Genomic DNA, 21,399 nt, shown 5'->3' with positions numbered 1-21,399 from the left:
GGTGCTCACATACAAAGCCAAAAATTGACTACACTGCAAAAAATGTGGAGTAAGATTTACTTAAAAAAAGTTTTTCCACGTACAAACTGCTAGTAAATTTAACAGACCAAATATTCAAGTAAAAGTTACTCACAATTCTATCTGGATTTTACTAGAAATTCTTCAGTAAATGTTACTTTGCTACACACTGCTTCAAGTATATTTTAATAGCTGTATCTTAGTAGATTTTACTTAAACATTGCAGCACTAAAAGCATTAAAACATGGCTTATAAAATGCTATATTATATATTATTAAAATGCTATATTATAAAATGCCAAATAATTTTACATTATTCAATTCAACATCAATGATTACCATATACAATAGCCACTATAACAGACAGACAACATTTTTTGTAAAACTTTTTTATTTGTTTTGCACAAATAATGGAAATGCATTTTCACTTACAGTTCAGTGGACAAAATGTCTTTCAAACAGCATGTTTTCTGAAGTCTCACTCACAAAAGTAAAAACTGTAAATGGAAAACAAACTATAAAAGTGTCACAGCGTAAGGACAAAATAAATAATATCAATCTTTCAAACATCTTTCTGATCTAAAAATAAAAATAGATGCAAGTAAAAGTGCAAGAGAAACACTTGCTCCAGGTATAGTTATCCTCCTGAATTCATCTTTCACCTAAGACAAAGATTAAAAAAATAACATAAATTAGTAATTATGAAGTTTATGTAGACCTCAGAATGTTATGTTACATATTATAATTCAATTTTACTTTCTCAAGGTTTGCTCACAGGTCGCTTAATAAAGCACATTTGTATTTGAAAGACCCGGGACTACAGTCTCATACTGATTTATTATTTAAGTAGCAAAACAGGCTTTCATAATCATGAGACAAAAGAACTACTTTAGAAACAACGTTTTAAGCCCACATACATTAAACGGAACAAGTTATCCCGATTAATATAACTACATAACATTCATTCTGCCATGCTAACGGATGCTAATTTGGAGTCAATAGTGTAGAAAGTTAAACGACTTTTTAAATATTTATAATATTAACTGGCACAGTAATATAATTTCTTAAAAAAGTTAAAACTTAGCATAAAACAGTCCCCTTTGGCCAAAGTATGAAACAGAAATAGAAAATATTTGTGGTGAGAAGACTTGAGAAAATTTAAAAATCAGCAGCTCCGTGTGTGAAACATGTCCGAACTTGCCAGGCAATGCGCATGCATGGAACATAAAGTAATATTTACTAGGAATTTTCAGTTTTGCTTTGCTTCAATCCAAGAAATAAAAAACATAGTTAATTTTACTTGGTATTTAGAATAAAATTTACTAATGTATTTGATTACAAATAGTTACAAAGAAACACCAAGTAACACACTAAATTATATGTGAAATTCTTAAGTAGCAAGACTGTACTAGAATATTCTTGTATAAAGCACTTTAAAAATCTTCACTCTATTTACTAAGCCAAAAAATCATTTTTTGCAGTGTAGCTCCAAACTACCTTATAGCCTACCAGGCAACTTCTGAGCCACTAGACTCACTCACCTTGATCCTTCACCCAGAACTCAGTAAAGACATGCATCCAACCTCTTCTCTGTACTTGCACCCAAGTGGTGGAACAAACTTCCTCTGTCTTTTCGAACATCTGAGTTTCTTACTGTCTTTAAAAGACAAAAACCCATCTCTTTACCAAGCACTTAAGCTGAGAACTAACATGTACTTACTAACGCCTAACACTCTAATTTATTTTTTATAATGGCATTCCAATATAGCAGTCTGTCTGAAGTCGTACTCTTTCTCTTTTTGTTCTGCACATTAGGTATGAATGTTTTATAATATAAATTGGTTTATTATTGAAGTATGTATCTATAATAATACAAGACTATTTCTCAACCTTGGTTGAAGAACTAATTATAATGACAGTAAGATTTAATACTGCCTGTTCATTCAGCTTGTTTCATTGACTATTGCCTTATTCACACAGAGACTTATCAAACCTTTTCTCAAGAGCACAATATATAGTCAGAGACAACACAGGAGTCAAAACAGGATGCAAGTATGTATGAGTTGGTTTTACTTACAAGTGAATGGCAAAAATACAGACAAAGGGAGATCCGGAATCAAGGTCTAGAACAAAGCGTGGTCAAACAAGGCACAAACGTAGTTATTGAGGCTAGACAAGAATTATAGTCATGGGACTTGACTGTGGTCCAAATTGTGGTTCTGGTGAAGCAAGGCTGGTGTCAGATCTATAATAACACTCGATTTTGCATTCAGGCAGCAACTGATATTGCACACTGGTCTGTGAACTAGTGTGGGAGCTAAAACTCCCCCCCCCCCCCCCCCCCCCCCATCACATGCTTTTTGCTGCACTTGTAAGGGGAGATATTTTGCTCAAACTGCAATTAAATCAGTGTCTTTTTTTTACTGTATTCTTTGTCTTTAAAGTTTTTAAAAGCAGGTCATTTTGATTTATTTAATTAACACGGCAATAATAGGGAAAACTGTGTTTCATTATTAACATCATTTTAAAAGTATTCTGAATCTTTTTATCTACTTTAATGGAAAACCTTACCAAATACTTTTACACAACTTTTGCATGGCCTGTTAGTACTAATAGACAGCTTAATATTTTCTCTGTTTTCTCTATTTAAATGTTTATGTTTACTTATCAGCACATGTCCAAATGTTTAAGGACACCTAGCAGTCTATTACATTCAAGAACAAACAAGTTAATATGAAGTTAATTCCATATTTTGAAAGCACACAGTTCTCAGGAACGCGATTTTTAAGCCGGAGGTTTTTAAAATGTGTTAAAATTAAATTTTAACACATTTTAAATTTTAATACATTTTAAATTATTACAGTAGTTTCAAATACTAAATAAAATGTAGGTTTTTGTTTTCTTTTAAAAAGAATATATCTTTTTTTCCTATTTTATTTATGCATTTTCTTTCCATTTTCTCCCAATTTTAGCATATCAATTCGTCTTTCACTGCTGGGGGATCCCTGATTGCAGTCAAGGTGGGTATGTTACTGCTCACGCCTTCTCCGACCCACAGCAGCCCTTAGCGGAACCCTTTTTCACCCATGCACATCCTTACACAGCGTTTGAAGACCCCAGTGCCGAGTTTCGAACCGAGGAGTTCAGAATCTCGGTGCTGGCGTGCATTCCAGACCATGATGTATAATAACATTTTCAAAACAGGAAAATCTCTATTCATAAATAACCTTTAAATAATAATAATACCAAAACAGTACTAATATTAATATACTCTGTATTACAAAATGTATGTGGAAGTATATAATGTATTTTATGTAATTAATTGTGTACACCTGTTACCAATTAGTAGGGATGTTCACGTTCTCATGACAAATAAATTGTATTTCATGAAGTGAAATTTAACACGGGGTCAAATAAACACTGTTTTATATACAATGTATCTTATTTTATTGATAATGCATTTCAGAGATGTAGTGCCACTGTTTTATATCCAGATGAACTTGATCAGTAACCTCAGGAGAGAAGAAGGTATTTCTTCTAATAGGAAACATTCTTCACTCCGACACAGACCTTGGGACTGACCTTGAGATGCTATGGGCTATCGCGATCAGGAACATGGTCACAGAATATATGATCTATAAAGTGCATTCTACCATATGCTGCATTGCAGAGTGTGTGTGTGTGTATGTGTGTGCATGTATTTGAATGATTGTGTGAATGCCTACGTCTACACTCAAATTCACACCGAACAGAATTGCAGTGGTTGGAAATGCTTATTTTTGGCCTGGGTCGCATATTGCTAAATTACCATTTCAGAAACTTTGGACAGATTTTAGATCACACTTAAAGCCTTAGTCATATCATCATAACAGTTCCTATTAAAAGAAATAGGAATTTCATAAAACAACATTGTAATCCGGGTTGTGATTATGAATTTGTGAAGTGTAGAAAGGGGGTATGGTATGGTAGCCCATTTCATCACCAGTAATTTACAGTGTATCAATTCTGGTACATATAACCTTGGTGTGACTACATTAGTAATGCACGTGTTGGGTTATTTTACAGCTTTTTTTTTTTATTAAAGGGACTACTTTATTTGTTTATTGTTCTTCAGTGCTTTATCTTGATCAGATACATAGCCTTAAAAAATTCTATTTGCAATACAGGAACATGTTCTTCCCTAATATACAGTATATGGACCAAAATATTGGGACACCCTTCTAATTATTTAATTAATGTGTTTCAGCCACAACAAGATCAGATAATGTGTTTCAGATCTGTACTGCAGGCAGGCCAGTCAAGCACACACACGCTGTGTCTACAAAGCCACACTGTTGTAGTACATGCAGAATGAGGCCTGACATTGTCTTACTGACAATTCTCTCATGAAGTTTGGAACACAGTGGACAGCCACAATCCATCATTGCTTGTAAAGACTGAGCCTTTGGTGGATCCTCCTTTTATACCCAATCATGATTCCCTCACCTATTCACAAGTGTATTGTGGAATGTTTCCAAACACTGATTTTGCCCCATTCCAACTTTTTTAGAGTGTGTTGGAAGCATCAAATTCTGAAACTGATCAGTGAAAACACTGGAGATCTTTTATTCTACTAAGAGAATGAACAAATCACAGATTTTTCTATTTACTGCATTTTATAAAATGTCTCAACCTTTCTGGAAATGGGGCGTATATATAATCATGTTTAAATTAGAATTATACAATATGTTTATGTATTTAGGCTGATTGTGCTAATTCATTTAAATTACCTCCCAAGGAGGATGGAGGTCCCTGCTGTGTCTGGTTCTTCCTGTAATTTTGAGGGAGTTTTTCCTTGCCACTGTCACCCTCGTCTTGCTAATCTTGCTAAGTGGTTTTTGGTCTGTTGTTCCTGTATTCTGTGAAGTTGCTTTGAGACAATGCCTATTGTAAAAGCACTATACAAATAAATTGACTTGATTGACTCACAGCCAAACTTATTGCTGTGTTATAGGTATTATGGGGCACATTTGTGTCTGGGCATGTTCATTATCATTAATTTGATTTCTCCCTTTTTTCACAAACAGGAATTGCAGTACTCTTACAACAGAAAAGTATACTCTGATGAGCCAAAATTTTAGGACCATCCCCCAAAAATATGCATTAATGATAATTTTGTTACAACTGTGCATGTGGCAGTCAGGAATATATTAAATGCTGTGCTGATGGTAGTTACTCACAGTATATGTTGAATGCAGCTGATATGGACAACATAAAGAACTCATTGACTTTGGTAAGGGACAAATTGTTATGGGTTGAAATTGCTTCTCCGTAACATCAATTGAGAACCCACTGACAGTGGTCTGAGGAGGGACAAGCCATGAACCACCTACAGGTTACTTCTGAGAACATGAAGCCCATGGCATCGGGTAAGGTCCAACAGAAAGGCTTGAACCTTTTGTGTATGGGGCCAGTCAAAGTTCCCATTCTATTCACCACTGAAAGCACCTACAGTAGGCAAATAAGCTTACAAACTGGACAGCAGAACAATGAACAGTGGTCCATCAAATCCTGTTTTCTTCAAAATTAAGTGTACAGCTGATCACATGCATTGCTTACCCATGAAAAAGATGCCCCAGGATAGACTTTAGAATGATCAACTTCACATGTACAAATGTTGTATGACTTTCTGGTAATTGGCTAGTACCAGACACCACTGAACTCTTTTCAGATGTCTGGTGGAGTCCATGTCTTGGCAGGTCATAGTTATTTGCCAACATATGAAGTGGGTGGTTCCAATATTATGTCTAACCCTATGCTCTCTATTAAAATACTGAAACTCTGGTTCATGCTTTCATATCATCCTGCTTAGACTACTGAAACTCAATTCTTATTGGTGTCCCAATCAAAACCATCTGCAATCTTAAGTAGTTACAACACTTAGCTGCTGGAATACTCTATTTCAGTTACACTGGTTATCTGTCCCACTTCATATCCAGTTTAAACACTTTCAGCTAACATACTAATCTCTACATGATCGAGGACTAGCCAAACACCTGCACTTTTATTGCCTTGTCCAAAATTTTTATTGGTTACTGCAGATCTTTCAGCAACATGGCCTCAAAACTATGGAACACTCAACTGCAATCTCCTTGTAAATCTCCCTTTCCTCCTTCAAAGCTCAGCTTAAAACTTACTTTTTTTTTATTTCATTCTTTAATTCACTGAAAGTTTTTCTTTTTTCCTTCCTCTGTAAAGTGGCCTTGGGTATGAGAAATGAGCTATACAAATTTAACTTATTAGTTTTATTATGAACTCAATATGGTCTCAATGATAGACTTATTCATTGCAAGGAGTCCAAATAAGCATAAGCATTGCTCACTGTCTAACTGACAGTAAATGAATGGCATCCTACTCATCCAAACAATAGCAAAGCCTTAGCCTCACTAAGCTATTGTGCACAGAATAGTGCAGTTATTGCTCTCCTCTAACCATTTTCAACAGTGCTACGACATTGCCTGTTTCAAATGATGGGGTAACTGGTCCTAAAAAAAAACCATGTTACCCCTTCTACTAATAAATTAGTTGCTGCTGTGCACTTGTTGGAATTTGGCTAAGACCTAATTAAAAGATGATTGGGTAAATACAACATATACATTTTGTAAAACAATGATTAAATATTCTTACCATGCTTTTTGATCATTTAAAATCAATTTTATTATTACAGTAGTATTTACAATGTTCAATATATTACACGTTTAATGTGCACTCTGTATGGAATGAATTTATTAGCATATTGCTGGTCAGCATGGTGGCAGAGTTAATGCAGTGTTAATGCTTCAAAGCTCCTGCAGAACTCAGTATTAAATCTCATGTGAGTGTACTATCTGGATACAGTTTGCCATGTAGTTCCAATGTTCGCACATGTTTCGTCTCGGTATTTTTTACTTACCCTTCTAAGACCTTTGTAGTGTGTGGATTAGCAAATTTAAGTTGCCCTTTGGTCTGAGAGAGTGACTTAATAAGTTAGTCCAAATCAACCCAATATGCCCTGTGATGACTGTGATGGCAACCTGTCTAGGATGTTTTCTACCTTTCACCCAGTGAAACGTACCCACAGCGACTCTTAACAGGATAGAGTGATGGTAAAAACAGACAGTAAATGAATGATCACCCCAAAACAGGATGAAGCAGTCAGTATGATGCTGAAGCAGGTTGTGTTGGTGCTGCACAGTTTAACCATGTTTAGGTAGGAGTCTCACTTCCGGTGGTACGCACGCTGAGACGCTAGCCTAGTTGTTTGTTTGTAGCCTTTAGCTAAATAACTTTTTATATACGTATGTTTTAAACATATAATTTATACGTTAATCTTCCGTGTGTTGTTGATTTAGTTTTATTTTGTCTATCGTAAAAAAGCGCTTGTGTTTACTAACGTAAATTCGTGCTGTGTTGGAAACTAGGAAACTTCTGCTACCGGCATTTGTTTGTACGCTAGCCTAGTTGTTTGTTTGTAGCCTTTAGCTAAATAACTTTTTATTAAACGTATGTTTTAAACATATCATTTATACGTTAATCTTCCGTGTGTTGTTGATTTAGTTTTATTTTGTTTATCGTAAAAAAAAAGCGCTTGTGTTTACTAACGTAAATTCGTGCTGTGTTGGAAACTAGGAAACTTCTGCTACCGGCATCCGAACGAAGCCGGTTTTGTTTGTTTTTGTACTTCAGCGCATAAACATCATAATTATCCAGAATTAAAACCGTTTTCGGTCCGCACGAAGCGCGTTTGTGTTTGGTTGTGTTCTGTATTTCAGCTCTTAAAACACCTTTGTTTTGTGGGGAGTTATAACCGTTTCTGTTCGTAGGAAGCGCGTTTATTTGTTTAGTACACCAGCGCATAACACCGTTCTCCTTTAGAATTACAGTCGCTTTTGTCCGAACGAAGCGTGTTTGTGTTGTTTGGTTGGTGGTTTTTGTATTCCAGCTCATCATCGCCTGTTTCATCCGGAATTAAAGCCGTTCTTCTGTGACTACCAGCAGAAGCGCCGGTGAATCCAACATTAACATCATCTCCAACTCATCTTGTAAAGCTAAGTACATTTCTTTGCTACTATGGCCCCAGCAGGAGCATTATATCCATGTTCCGAGTGTAATATGTTCAGTTATTCCTTCTCCGTGTTTAGTGATAACTTTACATGTGATAAGTGTAGATTAGTTGTTAGTCTGACGGAGAAGATCTCAGTGTTAGAAGGGCGCATTCGGGCTTTAGAACAGACTACTACTAGTGAGTGCTTAGATTCAGCTGTAGCAGTCCCGAATGGCAGCAGTTCAGGTGTAGAACCCCAGACTCCGGCATTAGAGCCCTCACAGCGGGGCGACTGGGTGACGTCTCGGCGACATAGTCGTAGGGAAAAGCACCGACCATCTCAGTTGCACGTGTCCAACAGGTTTTCCCCACTCAGTGAGCCACCCGCTGAGAAGCCTGTTAATGTAAGTGCTCTGGTTATAGGAGATTCTCAGCTCCGACACGTGCGTATTGCAACCCCCATAGAGACACCAGCAACCATAGTCACTTGTATTCCGGGGGCCAGGGCGCCTGACATCAGAGCAAATCTAAAAGTGCTGGCTAATGCTAATCGTAGATTTTCGAAGATTGTTATCCACGTCGGCACTAATGATGTTCGTTTACGGCAGTCTGAGGTTACTAAGAGTAATGTTAAAGAGGTGTGTGAGTTAGCTAGGTCGATGTCTGAGGCAGTAGTGTGCTCTGGCCCCTTACCGATTCGACCCAGTGGCGAAACCTACAGCAGGTTGTTGTCGCTGAACCGCTGGATGTCTAAATGGTGCTCAGAAAACTGCATTGATTTTGTAGATAACTGGTCCACCTTTGAGGGAAGGCCTGGTCTTTTGAAGCGGGATGGTGTCCACCCCACGTGGGAGGGTGCTGCTCGCATTTCTTGCAGCATAGGTGACAGGCTTTACCACCGCGTTAGTGTAGCGGCAGATAGTGTTAAATGACTATCCAGAGCCAAGACCAGGCAGCAGACTAACAGGCCTAACCGACTGTCTGCGAGTCGCCATCGGACGTCACCTGGAATCCTTAGGTCACAAACCATTGAGACTGTGTCTGTTTACCGTGGCAGGTGTAAGCCAAAACAAAATCAAAAAGTATGTCATAATAACTTAATTAAAATTAATCTAAATGAGCATCATGAAAACCCTAGTAAAGTTAAACTAAAGTTAGGACTTCTAAACATCAGGTCACTTGCATGCAAAACAGTAATTGTAAATGAAATAATTACAGATAATTGTCTTAGTGCCCTGTGTTTAACCGAGACCTGGGCTAGACCTGATGAGTATCTAGGTTTAAATGAAGCATCTCCTCCGGGTTACAGTTATGAACATAAGCCACGTCTTAGCGGTCGTGGTGGAGGAATAGCCGCAATTTATGATAAAGACATAGGTCTTACTGTAAAATCATCTCCCATAACAAACTCGTTTGAAGTTCTTATCTCTGACATAACCAATAAATGTTCATCTGATAAAAATAGTATGTTTAAACTGGTTACTGTTTATCGACCCCCTGGTCCTTACTCAGAATTTCTTAACGAATTTGCCGATTTTCTTTCTAAATTAGTTTTATCAACTAAGAAAGCTTTAATTGTTGGTGACTTTAATATTCATTATGAGGATAAGTGTAATCCACTCAAAATTGCGTTTGACTCTATTTTAGAATCCTTAGGCATCACCCAAAATGTAACAGGACCCACTCACCGCTGTAAACATACCTTAGATTTAATACTTACTTATGGTATAAACATAGACAACCTGGAAATTATACCACAGAATGACTTAATCTCTGATCACTCTCTACTAATTTATGAAGTGTCCCTGTCCAATAATATACAGCAACCAAATCGTTTTAAATATAAGCGCACTATTACATCTGCAACTGCAGCAGCGTTCATAAACTGCCTACCAGAATTACCAAATATATCAGCATCAGAACCTAAAGAACTAGATCAGGCAACTCAAAACCTAGAGACCGTACTGCGCACAACCTTAGATAACGTAGCCCCACTCAAAACTAAACTGATTAGGGAGAAAAAACTTGCTCCTTGGTACAATGACCACACATGCGCACTTAAACAAGCAGCACGAAAATTAGAACGCAAGTGGCGTCACACTACACTAGAAGTGTATAAGATTGCTTGGAAAGATGCTCTAACTGAGTATAAACATGCACTTATAAAAGCTAAATCTTTATATTATTCATCCCTAATAGAGAAAAATAAAAACAATCCCAGATTCCTTTTTGAGACAGTGTCCAAATTAACTAAAAACGTTAATGAAACTGAATCTAATATACCGCCTGACTGTACCAGCCATGATTTTTTAAAATTCTTTAATGACAAGATAGAAAAAATACGACTTCAGAGTCAGAGTGTGTCACTTGCCAATGTTAAGTATGGACTCACTCCGAGCAGCATTGGTGATAACAGTGGTGATAATAGTAACGAGTTAATCCAACTAAATTCCTTTAATCCAATCTCCCAAAATGAACTAACTGTGTTGATTAAATCATCGAAGTCATCATCGTGTATACTCGATCCTGTTCCAACTCGTTTACTTAAAGATTTACTCCCAGCTATTGTAGAGCCCCTGCTTACATTAATCAATGCATCCCTTAGCCTTGGATATGTACCTAAATTGTTTAAAAGTGCTGTTATTAAACCCCTGATTAAAAAACCTAATCTTGATCCACATGTACTAGCTAATTATAGGCCAATTTCAAACCTTCCTTTTGTCTCAAAGATATTAGAAAAAGTCGTTTCCAAACAGCTATGTTCTTATTTGAATGAAAATTGTATTCATGAAAAATTTCAATCAGGATTTAGACCCAACCATAGTACCGAAACCGCATTAATTAGAGTAGTTAACGAGTTGTTAATGTCTTCTGATAATGGATGTGTCTCTTTTCTTGTTCTATTAGATCTTAGTGCAGCGTTTGATACGGTCGATCATAACATTTTACTGGAGAGGCTAGAAAATACAGTAGGTGTTAAAGGACTCGCACTCTCTTGGTTTAAATCATATCTGACTGACCGCTCTCAATTCGTTTATGTAAATAATAAATGCTCGGAAACTACAAAAGTAAAGTATGGTGTTCCACAGGGGTCGGTACTGGGACCGCTATTATTTACACTCTATATGCTTCCACTAGGTGAAATTATTCATAAACATGGCATAAACTTTCACTGCTATGCAGATGACACACAGCTGTATATATCAGCCAAACCAAATGATACTGACACAATCAGTAAGATAGAAGATTGTGTAAACGACATAAAAAACTGGATGTCGTGTAATTTTCTTTTACTTAATTCAGATAAAACAGAGGTTTTACTTGTTGGCTCTAAAGCTGCAAGAGACAAATTGTCTAACCTGGTGCTAAACTTAAACACGTTCTCTGTTACTCCCAGCCCAGATGTAAAAAACTTAGGTGTCACAATAGATTCAGATCTCTCATTTGATACACACGTTAATAATACTACTAGAGTTGCTTTCTATCATTTGCGTAACATTTCTAAAATAAGAAATATACTATCTGTTAATGACGCCGAAAAACTGATCCATGCGTTTATAACTTCTCGGTTAGATTATTGTAATGCTCTTCTAACTGGATGCTCTGGTAGATCCTTAAACAAACTCCAGTTAGTTCAAAATGCAGCAGCTCGAGTGCTAACTAGAACTAAAAAATTTGACCATATTACTCCTGTTCTATCATCTCTACACTGGCTGCCAGTTAAATTTCGCATTGATTACAAAATACTTTTACTAACTTATAAAGCGCTACATGGTCTGGCTCCACAGTATCTGAGTGAACTTATTAATCACTACAGCCCAGCGCGTCCACTTCGTTCACAAGATGCAGGGTTACTTATAGTTCCTAAAATTAAAAAGATCACGGCTGGTGGAAGAGCGTTTTCCTACAAAGCTCCACAACTCTGGAATAATCTTCCTGCCTCTATTCGGGATTCGGACACAGTCTCAATGTTTAAGTCTAGACTGAAAACATATTTATTTTCTCAGGCTTTTGATTAGTATAGACAAAGGCGCAGAGCTTGGGGGTTCTTGGTCATAGAAACTTGTGGTGATCAGGGATGTTGGGTTGCTGTCGTTCTGCCTCTCTTGTCCGATCACTCAGGTTTGGTGACGGTGGGGAGATGGGCGCTGATGTCCTGTGAAAGCCTTCATGACCTTGTTACCTGCTTGCTCTCCCTTTTAGTTATGCTGTAATAATTAGGGCTGCCGGAGTCTAAAACTCTCTGTAAAACTGTTTGTCAACTAGCATTGTACATTATTAACTACATTCTCTGTTGTTTTACCCCGAGGGCATTCTGATGGAAACCTGTTTACCCGCCGAGGTTAAGGATTGAAGTCGAGACTGCCGGGACAACGATGCTGCTCCTGTCAGATGTGACTGGTCTGGAGTAATTGCAACGACAAGAAATCACTACAGACTTTATTGAAGACTAGAGTGGATAACAACTCTATTATTATTTAATTGTTTATTTATCTATTTATTACCAGTTATGACTTTTAGATCATTTAATTCTGTGTTTGTATGATTTGTGTAAATCGTGTATTTATTTAAAGTATCCTCCAGGCCACCCATGAAGGATGGGCCCTGCTGAGTCTGGTTCCTCTCAAGGTTTCTTCCTGTAATTTTCAGGGAGTTTTTCCTTGCCACAGTCGCCCTCGGCTTGCTCAACAGGGGTTTTTGTATCTGTTGGTCCTGGATTTTGTAAAGTTGCTTTGAGACAATGTCTATTGTAAAAAGCGCTATATAAATAAAGTTGACTTGACTTGACTTGACTTTAAGGATTCAAGAGACATCAGTTTGCCAGTGGCTACTGTCTGTTTGGATTTTGAAATTTTGTCTTCATGTGACAAAGTGTGAGTGTGAATGACCTGAATGTCCTTTGGTGTCCAGGGTATATTTTTGCACCCAATGTGTACCATTGATCTAACATGATCTGGATGAAGTGGTGACTAAATATAAATACTGTACATTAATATAATTACTATAAGAATTGGAGTTAGAGAAATGAAAAAGCATTTGGAGAAAACAGTGCTGAAATAAAGAACCAACCGGAAGGTCTGGCTTGTGCAGAAGCCAAGATGATGTGACGTATTTTCTGCCAAACCCATTCTTCACTCTTTTCTGTACCTGAGATTATCTGGCTGTACATGCTTTGTGGCTACCATGAGTCCAAAGGAGCAAATATCACCCACTACATAGTCACTGACCACTCATGTGGTCTAACACTCCTAATCTCTTAGCAAGTCCCACAAAATGTGGAAGTTTTGTCATCCAGAAGTGAATGGACAAAGTTTTAGCTGTTGAGTTGGCTGAAGCTGTCACCCCGTGGTGAGGACAAGACCTGGTCTGTAGTCCCACAGCAAGTATGATCTATGAATTTAAAAACCTCTACCTGAATTAATATTGATTTTGGCATGATAATCATTGATGAAATATGTAAAATTCAAATTGCACTATCTAATTTATTCAAGGTTTTATGTGAGAAACTTGTATGCTTGGACTTCTAATCAGGCCAGAATAAACAGACCATATCTTATGCAAGAAAAAATTATCTAGCTGTCAATCACTCGCTTTTGTGGCAAATTTTCAGATAATGATTCACTCATAAAATCAGTGAAGCAAGGACTCATCAAAGCGACAGAATGTCATCAGAATTCACTCTTTGTCTAAAGCTTCTGTTTACTCAAGCATCATTTAAACCCTTGAAAATAATGTATTTCAAATAATAATGTGATGGGTTGATTACTTTCATCTGCTTCATCCTGCTGAAGAAAGCATCGATCCTCAGCTTGGAGATGGATCTGGCCAAGCCAATCATGGAATGGCCTTGTCTCACCTCTGTCTGCCTGGTCAAGCATTTCCTGGGCTTTACCAAATTTTTAGGTGGTTCATCTGCCACTTCAGCACAGTTGCAACACCCTTGTCTTCCCTGCTCAAAAAAACTTCAAGCAGGTTTTGATGGACACAATGGAAGTCCAGGGGGCTTCAATAAAATAAAGAGATGCCTTGTGACTGCCTTGGGACTGAAACAATCCCAAAGTCCCTTTCATCGGAGGTTGATGCATCTGATGAAGGAGTTCGTGCGGAGACAACACTCTCTTTTTGATCAGGGTCTCTTAGCACAGGCCAGAAACACACCATAAACAGGTTGCCAATTCACCACAGGGTAAAGCACACTAAATCAATATTTGGTTTATGGATTGCTTAAATTGTATTGTAGACTATGTGATCTTTTTCTATTTTAATCTTTGTAAATGTACACTCCTGCTTATAGATGGCTGACTAACTAGGGGCTAATAAACAACATTAGCCTGTATTTGTCAACAGTATTGATTTAATTCCTGAAGTTTTAACCAACCTATTAGAAAGTATATACATAAATTTGAAGACTCTCTTCAAATAAACGAAAACATTCATAAATTTGCTGCAGCCAAAATGCACATACAGTGGGGAAAATAAGTATTTGATCCCCTGCTGATTTTGTAAGTTTACCCCCTTACAAAGACTTGAACAGTCTATAATTTTTATGGAAGGTTTATTTTAACAGAGAGAGACAGAATATAAAAAAAATCCCTTGAGATCATTGACAAGCTCCTCCCGTGTAATTCTGGGCTGACCTCACCTTTCTCAGAATCATTCTTACCCCACCAGGTGAGATCTTGCATGGAGCTCATGGAGTGAGGGTGATTGACTGTGATCTTGTATTTCTTCCATTTTCGAATTATCGCATCAACAGTGGTCTCTTTCTCACCAAGCTTCTTGCTGATGGTCTTGTAGCCCATTCCAGCCTTGTGCAGGTCTACAATCTTGTCCCTGACGTCCTTTGATAGCTCTTTGGTCATGCCCATGGTGGTCGAGAGATTTGAATGGAAGAAACTGATTCTGTGACAGGAGTCTTTTATACAGGGACAGGACTAATTTGTGTGCCTCATGGGCACATAACCGGTCTGTGGGGGTCAGAATTCTTGCTGGTTGGTAGGGGATCAAATACTTATTTCCCTTAATTAAATACAAATTAATTTATAACTTTTATTTAATGTTTTTTTTCTGGATTTTTTGTTGATATTCTGTCTCTCTCTGTTAAAATAAACCTTCCATAAAAATTATAGACTGTTCGAGTCTTTGTAAGGGGGTAAACTTACAAAATCAGCAGGGGATCAAATACTTATTTTCCCCACTGTAACTGTAATAATAGTTATAGCAAAGCAAATTTTGTTTTGCAATGACTGTGGTAGTTGTCAGAGGATTACATTACATTACATTACATTGTTTGTAATACATGCTTTGCATCCTTTTGTGTAACAATGTCAAATTAGTGTACTCTCTATCTTATCTGCAAGTAAACTAGCTTCCTATGAATGTGGTGTACTCTTAAAGTGAAAATAGGGTTCCAGTTGTAGAGCTTGGAAAAGAAAAGAACTAGTCATGCTAAAAAAGAAAGAAAAAAATCCAAACTCCTTGATTTGAGACATATTTAAATTACTAATCTACATATTTTAAATCAGACATTTAAAAAAGTAGTTTCCAAGGGACACAGTGTCATTGATTAAATTAGGGGGGAATCACACCAGGTCAGTGGGGTGCTTTGATTAAAAGATTATGATGGAAAATGATAAATTAATGAAGTGTAGAACAGAATGCCAATATTAAAACCACCTCCTTGTTTCTACACTCACTGTCCATTTTATCAGCTCCACTTATCATATAGGAGCACTTTGTAGTTCTACAATTACTGACTGTAGCCCATCTGTTCTGCATGCTTTGTTAGCCCCCTTTTATGCTGTTCTTGAATGATCAGGACTCTCCCGGGACCACCACAGAGCAGGTATTATTTAGGTGGTGGATGATTCTCAGCACTGCAGTGACAGTGACATGGTGGTGGTGTGTTAGTGTGTGTTGTGCTGGTATGAGTGGATCAGACACAGCAGCGCTGCTGGAGTTTTTAAATACTGTGTCCACTCACTGTCCACTCTATTAGACACTCCTAGTTGGTCCACCTTGTAGATGTAAAGTCAGAGACGATCGCTCATCTATTGCTGCTGTTTGAGTTTGTCATCTTTGAGATTTTCATCAGTGGTCACAGGACGCTGCCCACAGGGCGCTGTTGGCTGGATATGATTTTGGTTGGTGGACTATTCTCAGTCCAGCAGTGACAGTGAGGTGTTTAAAAACTTAAAAACTGTCTTATCCACTCATACCAGCACAACACACATTAACACACCACCACCATGTCAGTGTCACTGTAGTGCTGAGAATGACACACCACCCAAATAATACCTGCTCTGTAGTGGTACTTGGAGAGTCCTGACCATTGAAGAACAGCATGAAAGGAGGCTAACAAGCATGTAGAGAAATAGATGGACTACAGTCAGTAAATGTAGAACTACAAAGTGCTTATACAGTGTATCACAAAAGTGAGTACACCCCTCACATTTCTGCAGATATTTAAGTATATCTTTTCATGGGACAACACTGACAAAATGACACTTTGACACAATGAAAAGTAGTCTGTGTGCAGCTTATATAACAGTGTAAATTTATTCTTCCCTCAAAATAACTCAATATACAGCCATTAATGTCTAAACCACCGGCAACAAAAGTGAGTACACCCCTTAGTGAAAGTTCCTGAAGTGTCAATATTTTGTGTGGCCACCATTATTTCCCAGAACTGCCTTAACTCTCCTGGGCATGGAGTTTACCAGAGCTTCACAGGTTGCCACTGGAATGCTTTTCCACTCCTCCATGACGACATCACGGAGCTGGCGGATATTCGAGACTTTGCGCTCCTCCACCTTCCGCTTGAGGATGCCCCAAAGATGTTCTATTGGGTTTAGGTCTGGAGACATGCTTGGCCAGTCCATCACCTTTACCCTCAGCCTCTTCAATAAAGCAGTGGTCGTCTTAGAGGTGTGTTTGGGGTCATTATCATGCTGGAACACTGCCCTGCGACCCAGTTTCCGGAGGGAGGGGATCATGCTCTGCTTCAGTATTTCACAGTACATATTGGAGTTCATGTGTCCCTCAATGAAATGTAACTCCCCAACACCTGCTGCACCCATGCAGCCCCAGACCATGGCATTCCCACCACCATGCTTGACTGTAGGCATGACACACTTATCTTTGTACTCCTCACCTGATTGCCGCCACACATGCTTGAGACCATCTGAACCAAACAAATTAATCTTGGTCTCATCAGACCATAGGACATGGTTCCAGTAATCCATGTCCTTTGTTGACATGTCTTCAGCAAACTGTTTGCGGGCTTTCTTGTGTAGCGACTTCAGAAGAGGCTTCCTTCTGGGGTGACGGCCATGCAGACCAATTTGATGTAGTGTGCGGCGTATGGTCTGAGCACTGACAGGCTGACCCCCCACCTTTTCAATCTCTGCAGCAATGCTGACAGCACTCCTGCGCCTATCTTTCAAAGACAGCAGTTGGATGTGACGCTGAGCACGTGCACTCAGCTTCTTTGGACGACCGACGCGAGGTCTGTTCTGAGTGGACCCTGCTCTTTTAAAACGCTGGATGATCTTGGCCACTGTGCTGCAGCTCAGTTTTAGGGTGTTGGCAATCTTCTTGTAGCCTTGGCTATCTTCATGTAGCGCAACAATTTGTCTTTTAAGATCCTCAGAGAGTTCTTTGCCATGAGGTGCCATGTTGGAACTTTCAGTGACCAGTATGAGAGAGTGTGAGAGCTGTACTACTAAATTGAACACACCTGCTCCCTATGCACACCTGAGACCTAGTAACACTAACAAGTCACATGACATTTTGGAGGGAAAATGACAAGCAGTGCTCAATTTGGACATTTAGGGGTGTAGTCTCTTAGGGGTGTACTCACTTTTGTTGCCGGTGGTTTAGACATTAATGGCTGTATATTGAGTTATTTTGAGGGAAGAATAAATTTACACTGTTATATAAGCTGCACACAGACTACTTTTCATTGTGTCAAAGTGTCATTTTGTCAGTGTTGTCCCATGAAAAGATATACTTAAATATCTGCAGAAATGTGAGGGGTGTACTCACTTTTGTGATACACTGTATATGGTAATAGAAGCTGATAAAATGGACAGTGTGTGTAGAAACAAGGAGGTGGTTTTAATGTTATGGCTGATTGGTGTATTTTAAATCAGACATGATGTGTGAGTGAGTAAGTGCGTGAGTGAAAGAAAAAAGGGGGAGGATCACCAGGTCAGTGGGGTGCTTTAATCCAAAGATTATGATGGTAAATTAATGAAGTGTAGAATAGAATTCCTTTATTTGTCATATATACATATATACAGGTGTACAGTACAACAAAATTCTTTTATTTGCATATCCCAGCTTGTTTGGAAGCTGCGGTCAGAGCTCAGGGTCAGCCATTGTAGAGCACACCTGGAGCAGACAGGGTTAAGTGCCTTGCTTAAGGACCCAACAGTGGCTGCAAGGCAGAGCTGGGACTCTAAACCTTTTAATTGATAGCCCAAAGCTCTACCCACTAGGCTTCCCACTGCCCCTAAAAGATAAAGATAAGATAGGTGTAAAGATAAGATAGGCATGTCATGTAAAGATTTGAAATAGTTTTGCAGAATCACTAAAGTCAGTGTGTGTTTAATGTAAGTTGAGGACGAAAATAATTGTTTATATTAAATAAACAAGTTATAGTATACAACCCCAATTCCAATGAAGTTTGGACGTTGTGTAAAACAAATAAAAACAGAATACGATGATTGGCAAATCCTTGTCAACCCATATTCAATTGAATACACTACAAAGACAAAATATTTAATGTTCAAATGGATAAACTTTATTGTTTTTTGCAAATATTCACTCATTTTGAATTTGATGCCTGCAACACGTTCCAAAAAAGTTGGGACAGGGGCATGTTTACCACTGTGTTACATCACCTTTCCTTTTAACAACACTCAATAAGCGTTTGGGAACTGAGGACACTAATTGTTGAAGCTTTGTAGGTGGAATTCTTTCCCATTCTTGCTTGATGTACAACTTCAGTTGCTCAACAGTCCGGGGTCTCCGTTGTCGTATTTTGCGCTTCATAATGCACCACACACTTTCAATGGGAGACAGGTCTGGACTGCAGGCAGGCCAGTCTAGTACCCACACTCTTTTACTACGAAGCCACGCTGTTGTAACCCGTGCAGGATGTGGCTTGGCATTGTCTTGCTGAAATAAGCAGGGATGTCCCTGAAAAAGACCTTGCTTGGATGGCAGCATATGTTGCTCCAAAACCTCTATGTACCTTTCAGCATTAATGGTGCCTTTACAGATGTGCAAGTTACCCATGCCATGGGCACTAACACACCCCCATACCATCAGAGATGCTGGCTTTTGAACTTAGCGCTGATAACAATCCGGACAGTCCTTTTCCTCTTTGGCCCGGAGGACACGACGTCCATGATTTCCAAAAACAATCTGAAATGTGGACTCGTCAGACCACAGCACACTTTTCCACTTTGCGTCAGTCCATCTCAGATGAGCTCGGGCCCAGAGAAGCCGGCGGCGTTTCTGGGTGTTGTTGATATATGGCTTTTGCTTTGCATGGTAGAGTTTTAACTTGCACTTGTAGATGGAGCGACGAACTGTGTTCACTGACAATGGTTTTCTGAAGTGTTCCTGAGCCCATGTGGTAATATCCGTTACAGAATGATGTCGGTTTTTAATGCAGTGCCGCCTGAGGGATCGAAGGTCACGGGCATTCAATGTTGGTTTTCGGCCTTGCCGCTTACTTCTCCAGATTCTCTGAAACTTTTGATGATATTATGGACTGTAGATGATGAAATCCCTAAATTCCTTGCAATTGCACGTTGAGAAACGTTGTTCTTAAACTGTTGGACTATTTGCTCACGCAGTTGTTCACAAAGTGGTGAACCTCGCCCCATCCTTGCTTGTGAACGACTGAGCCTTTCGGGGATGCTCCCTTTATACCCAATCATGACACTCACCTGTTTCCAATTAACCTGTTCACCTGTGGAATGTTCCAGACAGTGTTTTTTGAGCATTCCTCAACTTTTGTTGCCCCTGTCCCAACTTTTTTGGAACGTGTTGCAGGCATCAAATTCAAAATGAGTGAATGTTTGCAAAAAAACAATAAAGTTTATCCGTTTGAACATTAAATATATTGTCTTTGTAGTGTATTCAATTGAATATGGGTTGAAAAGGATTTGCAAATCATCATATTCTGTTTTTATTTATGTTTTACACAACGTCCCAACTTCATTGGAATTGGGGTTGTATAAACAATTGCATTTTCTCTGAACTTCATGTTCTCAGTGTAATATCTGTCCAGTGAATCATACTTACTGTTAATACACAGCCGTGATAGCATGAGGACATTTTCACAATGGCACTTCACTGGAACAACATGATGTCCTTGATGAGACCAATCCTTCTACTGTCTTAAATAAAATATCATATAACACACCACTGATGTTACTGTGTATTTTAAAGCAGCTACACATTGATTGACATTCTTGGCTTTGTTTGACACATACATGTCAGCGCTCTGTAAGGAGACTCCGATATCTATAAAAAGCTGCAAAAGGAAATAAGTGGTTCTGACAAAAGCCAAAAAAATCACTCACTATCTGTCTGATTGAGGTGTTTTCATGTATTTTTATTGCTCTTCCTAAAAATATGTAATATTTATTGCATAAGACTAATATACTGCATATACGTTTCTGCACTTTTTTAAACTCTGTTTTTTTTATTTTGTTTATGCATTTTCTCCCCTTTTTCTCCCAACATTAGTGCATCCAATTGCCCAATTGCATTATGCTTCCTCTCCACTGATGAGAAGAACTGATAAGGAGAACAAAACTAACACATGCCCCCTCCGACACATGTGCAGTAGCCGACTGCATCTTTTCACCCGCACTAGGCGAGTTCATATGTGGATCAGATTTGTGTACGGAGAGCCACACCCTGATCAATGCACTCTTTCCCCGTCTCTGTGCAGGCACCATCAATCAGCCAGCAGAGATTGTAACCGTATCAGTCATGAGAGAGTCCCTATCCGGCTTCTCAACATTGTATTAACAACAAGCCAATCGTTGTTCATGTAGGTGCCCAGCCCAGCCGGGTGGCAGAGCTCTATTAAACTCTATTTATTAAGAATTTCAAAAACAAATTACATCCCTTTCTACATAGTCACCTTCTGATGCATTTTTCCCAGCGTCCTACCAACTTTTTAATGCCATCAGCAAAAAATGTTTTTGGTTGAGCACATAGCCATTGATGAGCCGCTGCTTTCACATCATTATCACATTTAAATCTTCTTTCCCTCAAAGCTTCTTTGAGCGG

General features: G+C 38.5%; 1 protein-coding gene across 1 annotated transcript; it reads left to right on the top strand.

Moving 5' to 3' along the window:
- The first annotated feature begins 576 nt into the window (after nucleotides 1-576).
- Nucleotides 577-9,424, top strand: LOC134310471 (uncharacterized). Its single transcript, XM_062992064.1, has 3 exons — nucleotides 577-648; nucleotides 2,990-3,037; nucleotides 7,978-9,424. Exon 3 carries the CDS (start codon nucleotides 8,106-8,108, stop codon nucleotides 9,009-9,011), a length of 906 nt encoding a protein of 301 aa, XP_062848134.1. The 5' UTR covers nucleotides 577-648; nucleotides 2,990-3,037; nucleotides 7,978-8,105; the 3' UTR covers nucleotides 9,012-9,424.
- Nucleotides 9,425-21,399: the final 11,975 nt, after the last annotated feature.

This window comes from Trichomycterus rosablanca, chromosome 3 (assembly GCF_030014385.1).
Source record: "Trichomycterus rosablanca isolate fTriRos1 chromosome 3, fTriRos1.hap1, whole genome shotgun sequence".
Lineage (NCBI taxonomy): Eukaryota > Metazoa > Chordata > Actinopteri > Siluriformes > Trichomycteridae > Trichomycterus > Trichomycterus rosablanca.
The sequence above is the reverse complement of the archived record's forward strand: the minus strand, read 5'-3'. Positions and strand labels throughout refer to the sequence as shown.